We start from the raw sequence: 7779 nt of genomic DNA, 5'->3' as shown, positions 1-7779 counted from the left end.
GTCGTGGGTGTCCACCTAAATCGCTACTCCCCAAGTTTGCACGCTCCCCGTGAAAAGTTGTGCATTTATTTAGCATCCACCAGATGGAAAACGCTTTTTTAACCAGGCCGCACGCTGCCAAAGTTGGCAACGTATAGAATCGATGGGGGAGCTTCGCACAAAGCGTCCAAATGTTTGTTTGTTTTCAAATTTCCCAGGAACAAAGGATTGTAGTTTTCTGTGGAAATAAAAAGTTTTAGATTATCGGCTAGGCTTGTTTTCATACAGTGGGCACCCACTATACACTCTCAAAACTCCCGGGTCAGATTGACCCAGAATTGGGTCCCCTTCGGCTTGACCCCTTTCTGGTAAAAAAAGACCCTCTTTCGAGTCGTATTTGACCCTTTCTGGGTCATAATTTGACCTGGAAAAGGGTCACGCCGAATGCGACCCAATTCTGGGTCCATCTGACCAGGGAGTTTTTAGAGTGTAGCGCCACTTCATACAGACCCGAAATTCAATGTAGCTGACCCCCACCAAGGTGAGGTATAATGTACCGGTTGTTCAGTGACGACTTATGACAGCAACCCGAATACCTCCAAATGATTCATTACGTTTTGTTTCCTTCACGTTCTCAACAATTAAGTGCACAGCACCACTGTTGCTTCATGTTCCTGCATATAAATACAGATTTACTTGTACTCCAAACTCTTCGGGGTTTTGTCTAACAAAGTTTTGATATGGACTGCATAAACAACTACCACTCAGCATTTTATACAATTTTTGTTTGTTCGCTTGCTTTTTACTTTTATCCTTTTAAGGCTTAAACTTTTAAGTATTACAGATTTATTAGGTCTTTCGTTTAGTTAAAAAGCTCCCAAAGTAATATTTAGCATGGATAGAATTTTTCTACCGGAAGACGCCTCTTCGAGTGAACATTTTGTGTGAACAAAATACTCAATTTACTCAAGCAGATATAACAATAGTCTAGCTATTAATTTAAGAAATCCTTCGAAATTTCACAAGTGCATACTTGAGCATACACATAAAAAATGCACATCGACAAAGTTACTAAATACAGTTCCACAAGACAGCATTTCTTCTCACTTGTGGTAAGAAATCAAATGGGAAGGGATTTATACATGTCAATTTGTAGTCGATTCGCAGCCTGAGTTGAAGCCCTCAAATTGAAAGTATATTCAGTCAAGGCCACCGTCTAACAATCAACATCCCTCCCTGGGTCCTCGAATCCGAGACCCAGCGGTATCAAAATGAAACCTATATACTAAGCACACAGGCATGTTTAGTGTATATAGGTACATACAATGATAAACTTTAAAATGCATAAAACAAACCCATTAAATGTATATAGATATGTAACCATTTAGATAAGTAGGCCTACCTGTGGAAATTCTGTTTACTATTATTAAATCTTTTATTGTATCAGTCTTCTCGCCACAAAAGTGGAATTGTGTAAGACTGTGACAAAAAATAAAAGTACATTACATGTGATTAAAAAGGATATACAAAATAATCTTGACAAATACTTTTATAAAATAAGATACAAAATTACGCTTAAACTAAAAATTATAATTAAGTTAGATTAATACATATTTGATAAAAATAAATCATCAATTACGTATGTTTAATACACAAAAAGGTTTAAAAACGGTAAATAATACATGTGAGGGAATCAAAACAGGGTGGGATTGAAAAGGTTGATATTGGGGTATTGTGAGACGTGGTGTAAGAAATACGGGGAGGGGGATGGAGTCGAGGTAAGTAGGGTTGGGGTGGGATTGGGTGGGGTGGGGTAGGGTTTATAGTGTTGGATGGGATGGGAATTGAATCAACAGAAATATATATAAATGTATATGAGACAATACATATAACCACAATTTAAAATACACACATATTCGACAATGCAAAGAACCTCTACACAATCACATGGATCAATTCATAGAGTTAATTAATCGAGATAAATAGGGAATTGCACTGTTCCTAACTCTGTTTGTTTTGTTTCTTGGTGCGGATGCTAATTTAGACCGACGGAATATTCTACTAGTTTCAGGCTGCGGAATGAGATGCGACATGTGCTCATTATTCATTAAGTGTTTGGCAAATCTAAGGCACAGTGATCTACGAAGGTCAGTCAAAGATTCTAATTTGACTGAGTGTAAAGCATCATCGTAACCATTATAATCGGTGCCTATAATTAATTTGAGGACACGTTTTTGAATTTTTCCAACTGATTTTGTTGCCGATTTGAGATTGCACCATTCCACACCGGGACTGCATACTCAAGCAGGGGGCACAGGTACCCTTTATAGACAGTGATTATATCTTGAATTGGGAATCCGTGGCCTTTTAAAGCACGAACCATATGAAATGGCTATTGGCCCGTTGAAGTAGTGTATTAATATGAGTTTCCCATTTAAGATCATGCTGGATGTGAACCCCTAACAATTTAACAGTCTGTGATTGTTCAAGGACTTGATCATTGATGCATATTACAGCTGATGCTAGAGGCTCCTTCATAAAATTAATTTCCATAGTGGCGCCTTTTGTGGGATTCAGAGACATATTGCTATTTTGTGACCACTGAACGAAATCATTTACAGCCTCTTGAAAAGTAGGTTGTTCGTGGACGTGGCGGGTTTCAATCAAGCTTAAATCGTCCACATATTTCCTATGGTGGATACAGTCATTGGAATCCTGGCAGGCATCGTTGATAACAGCCGAAAACACAGTGGGGCCCAATTTTGTCCCTTGAATAACTCTGGCGTACATAGTAACCCGGTCAGATGTAAGACCCCTGTAGCCCACACAGTTTGCGGTTCGTGAGGAAGTTTGAAATCCATTTAATTAATGATGGGTTCACAGTCAGGTTGATCAGTTTCTGTATGGCAATGCTGTGATCGATTCTGTCGAATGCCTTACTATAATCTGTCAAAACCAGAGTGGATGTTGCTTTCCCGATTTCGGCATTTTTGTACAAAGTATTCAATAAATCTAGCAAACAATATGTAGTAGATAAACCTTTTCTTTTTTCGAACTGTTGGTCATCCATATAAGGTTTCAAGTCTTCCTCAGTCTATTTAGCAACAAAACCCTCAAGAGTTTAGCAAAATGGTCCGTGCACGCTATTGGTCGTAACTTGTCAACCACTGCAGGAGAGCCTTTGCGGATGGGGACAATAAAAGCTCGTTCCCAAACATCAGGAACAAAACCAAGTTGAAGTGAAGTATTGAAAATATGAGATAGGGGGTGGTCAACTCACAAGCAAATTCTCGAATGATACGGACTCGAATATTATCTGGACCACCAGACTTGCCACACTTTATGTGTTTGAGTTCACGATACACATCCCAAGGTTGGACATATGAGAGGGGAGATTTGGAGGGACAATAAGCTGGTAACTGGGCTGTATCGAGGATTGGCAGATCTTCAGCTACAGAAGCAAAATGATTATCAACGCTATTTGCTATTCCCACAATGTCATCTTTGTCAACTCCTGGTACATTGATTGGTTTGTCCTCCTGATAACCATTAGTAAGAAGTTTGATCTGACGACACCATGCAGCAGGGTCCGATGCTTTCAAGCTTCTAACTCTTTTATTGTCATGGTTACTTTTGGCGCTACTTATGGCCATCTTAACCTTGTATCGTAAATGTTTTCAAGTGCGATGATCCTTTGCGTGGAATGCCACTTGTCTCTGTTGAATGAGTTTCTTGACCTCTGGAGTCAACCATGGTTTGTCACGAACATGAAGTTTAGTAATGTGTTGTGGGAAATGGTGATCAATTGCCGAGTTTAATGCTCTGTAGAAAGCATCACACTGATCATTAGGATCATCAGCCAGCATGACAGGATCCCAGTCATACTGACAAATCCATGTTCCAAAACGTCGTATGTCAGAATCACGCAATGGTCTGGTTGTGCGTAATTTAGTTGTGTTTTTGGAACGATGATAAGTATGTGTCGGAGACCAGACTATGGAGTTGTGATCACTGTTGGCTATGGCTGATTTTATTAATGGTTCGGCATAAATGTTTACATTTTGGTCCTGCACAAAACAAGATCTCAGCTTGTTGGTTGCATCAGGCAACTCTTTTTGACTTAAGCCATTGAAACCCGCAACTGATTTGCTACCAGAGGATTGTTGAAGTTTGAAACGAGTGGATTCGGCTCAGACTTTGGTTTCGCTGGTTCCAGCCATTTTGAAGCAGCGTTCCAAACTACATGTTCAAGCTCCGACTGGAACCAACGAAACCGAAGTCCAAGCCGAATCCACTCGTTTCGAAAACGCTAAAAGGCTTAATCACTTAGACTTAAGGCTATGGCCAGGGCTTTAGCCATCAGATCCTCAAGGCCACTGCTTGACCCTCACGGCTTTGACAATGCCCATAAAGCCCTTTCCAAAATGACTAAGTTCAATTATCACGAATCGCCTGTATTTAAACAGGAACTGTTGATCTGAACTTAGAACCATGTTGTGCACATATGTATTAGTACATGGCGACTGCTGCCCATTGTTAGATTTTACTGTGTTTCTGAAATGTTTGAAGAAGTTTGAAGAGTGTTTTGAAGTGTTTCCTCCTTCAGTTGCTTTTAAAGGAAAGCTAACAACATCAATAAGTTGCTTGTGAGAGCTATTAAAATTCATCCATAACAACATATAAAATCTTGATTGTTAATTCCAACCAACTCATTGCTGAACCTAGTAAATTCCGTCCAGACTATCAAGTAGCTTTTAGATCCCTCAAGGGTTGAAAATGCATTCAAATTATGCCCTCATCTTAAACGCTGTCTAAGCAATTAACCGCTTTAGTAAAATCAAACCTATTGGAAGAGTACATTAGTTAAAAGCTGACTCTTCCAACCTATATCGAGCACCTAAGTTGCGTACGATGGGGAACATAACATAATATAACCTTTTAACATAACGGCATATCGAATATGAAACCAAGCTGTCCCAGAGTCATTCGGAGTGATGCAATAGGCGGCTTTTCCGACGTCCATGGTAGAGAGTTGCTACCAGTTGTTTTATACGTCGAACTTTTTCTGTTGTTAATGCGAGTCTTGGGAGCTATTTGGTTCAGCATGACTTTGGTATGCTTATCTAGACCTGGCATTAACCCGTTGGATCTGGAGTTTGTACTGAGAAGCAAGGGGTTGAATCGTGCCTGCTTTCATTCAACCCATACATACAATACAACTGGGATTCGAGGTTGATGATGTGTTGGCTATGAAACAGATCGGATTACCAAAAGTTCAAAAACATTTTTTAAATTTGAAAATCATTAGGCTTTGATAAAGGGTCTTTACTGAAAAATCCGATGATCCTGATCATTAGGCCCAAGACTAAGACCAAAGTTTCTGCCCACAAGCCTTAAGGTCAAGGCCCAGAAGTCAAGCTTTAAAGCTAGGTCTGAGTGTTCAAATGAAGTTATATTGTAATGCTCTTCTCGGATTCTCAAGGAACTACGTGTCTTTTCAGCATTGCAAGTGAAACAAGCATGGATTCTACTTTGCAAGATAAGGTATCATTCTCCAGGTAGGGGTTTACATAGATGTTCTTTATTTTACATTTCAATTATCACGTTGAAGTACCACCCTCAACTGTATATATTCGGCAGTCTCCTCTGAGAACGGCTCCTAGGAAGTAGTCCAAAACCCATGATTAGTGCTTATCTGCATCATCTTTTACTTGGTCAATTAAGGAAATGGTTTAAACCTACCGGTACCTCTCAAACATGTCCAGAAATAACGAATTCGCCACTGACACCACTAGAGGCTCGACCTTAAACTGGTCAGATGTATGTATAGAGTAAGATCTACCGTACTTGAACTAGAATTTATGACGCTTTTCCATTATTCTGTCAGCTTAAAACATCTACTCCCCAAACAAACAAATTCGGAAATGAACAGACACCATCACCTACTTCATTTCTGAGACGATTCCGGTGCATCCGGGGTCCAGTCATTGCTGATGAGACGCTGGTACTCATTTGTTTGCCGCTGACGGGATACATCCTCCAAATCCTGATAGGGGGATTCCTCCTCAGCCAAGGCCATCTTGGTCACCATCGAAGGACGGGCGGTCAGTTCAGGGGGCATACCAATGTCCACTATGAAATCATTGTCGAGGCGGTTGCATGAAGCTTTGGTCCTCGTCATTGGTTTTCCGTCGTTCGAGGCGTATCGTTTTGAGCGCAAAAGAGATTTTGCCTTGAGAGAGACCCAGCAACAGATCCCGACCAAGACCAAGCACATCAGACCTCCGATAATGTACCCCATCAGTGTGCTGACTGGCCACGGCTTACCAGGTAACGAAGGGGATTTAGGGGACCTCCGTGTGGTTGTCAGGACTGGTCCCGCCTTGGTGGTTTGTGGGAAAGTTGCCCGAAGGAAAACCTCGGCATTTGGCCGGTAACTGACCACGATGTGACAGGTTACTGAGGCTCCTACGTCCATGGTTGTAACACTGGAAACTGACAAGACATGTTCTGAACGGTCCTCCACGAGGAATCTGTCCGAGGTGTTGTCGGGGTCTACGTACTCACCGTTGTAATGCCATATGCAAGGTGGAGGAGGGGAGCGCGGGGGAGTCGTAACGCATTTGAACTGAGCTTGTTCGTCGAGTGATGTTGGCACTTTGGTTTGTTCAAGTTGCACTGTTATCGGCTGCACTGTGGCTTCAAGCGGTCGTAGAGTTATCACTCTACTTGCCTGATTGCTGCCAAGTGCATTGTGCCCTTCACAGATTATCTGTGTGCCGTTGTCACGCGAACTGATGTTAGAGAGCGTGAGCACTTGTCCATCTTTTTGGTAGGATGAATAGAGCCTAGGTTTAAAGTTCCAGTCGACGGATGACACCAGTGGGTCGTCAGATGTAACGCAGATGACGACCAAATCTTGTCCGGCGACTAGTCCGCTCGTGGGAGTCGGAATCGTCACATTGGGTCGGTCCAGGACACAAGAGTCGAGACGCTGTTCTCTGAAAGTAATGGAGCACTCGAGTCTACCTCCACTTGATTCGTCGTCTTCTGCTACCAGCAATTGAGCCTGCACGAAGCCCCCCACTTCTACAATTGACTGCTCGAGAGACTCTTCGCCTCGCCACCATTGGAGGCTGACCGGTGGACTTCCCCTCTCCGACTCACAAATGAACGCTTTCTCGTTGCTAAGGGTTTGGGCTGAGCACTTTGGGTATTCACTTGCTGGGCGTTGTTCGACAGTCAACCTTACCACGTTTGACCTTCTCAGTTCCGTTCCTCCCCTAAAAAGTTTGCATCTGTATGCACCGTTGTCTGTTTTGTCCATGGACTTAATAGTAAGGTACGCAAAAACCGTGAAATCCTGGGGTGGGTCTGCCGATAGTTCGTATCTAGTAGACGTCTCTACTCCTTCTGGTTTGGGCCACTCTGCAATATGCTGGCTGTCCTTCGTCCAAAGGACTCTCCCCCCTGTCTCAGGATTTCCGTTGAAGGTCAGTACGCCTTCATAGTGACCATAGCATGTCAGCTCTACTGAGGAGTTTTGAGCAGGGAATCCATCATCTTCTTCCACGTCCAGCGCCAGCGACTCGGCTGTCTGCCCCGAACATGGAAAAATGACGGCCAAAGTGATGATTATTACAGGGGAGATAATGCTTCCTGTGGCCATATTTCCCAGATCGTTTGAAATGATTGTTTTACCTGGAAGTCTACACTTATAAAGGATTCATAGCCAAACCGAAACTTTTTTCACCAGGTGTTTATTTTAGTCACTGCCGAACGTTAACGTGTTGAACACGT

The 7779-nt window shown here is 42.3% G+C and overlaps 1 protein-coding gene across 1 annotated transcript; it reads right to left on the bottom strand.

Annotated features, from left to right (window-relative positions):
- Window positions 1-644: 644 nt before the first annotated feature.
- Window positions 645-7687, bottom strand: LOC110979740 (titin-like). The gene is made up of 2 exons (XM_087139243.1): window positions 5926-7687; window positions 645-5638 (listed from the first exon to the last, which is right to left on the bottom strand). Exon 1 carries the CDS (start codon window positions 7646-7648, stop codon window positions 5927-5929), a length of 1722 nt encoding a protein of 573 aa, XP_086995369.1. The 5' UTR covers window positions 7649-7687; the 3' UTR covers window positions 645-5638; window position 5926.
- Between the last annotated feature and the right edge of the window lie 92 nt (window positions 7688-7779).

This window comes from Acanthaster planci, linkage group LG07, assembly GCF_054643075.1.
Source record: "Acanthaster planci isolate LZ-2023a linkage group LG07, COTS_SCS, whole genome shotgun sequence".
In the NCBI taxonomy this organism is placed as follows: domain Eukaryota; kingdom Metazoa; phylum Echinodermata; class Asteroidea; order Valvatida; family Acanthasteridae; genus Acanthaster; species Acanthaster planci.
This window is presented reverse-complemented; position numbering and strand designations above follow the sequence as displayed.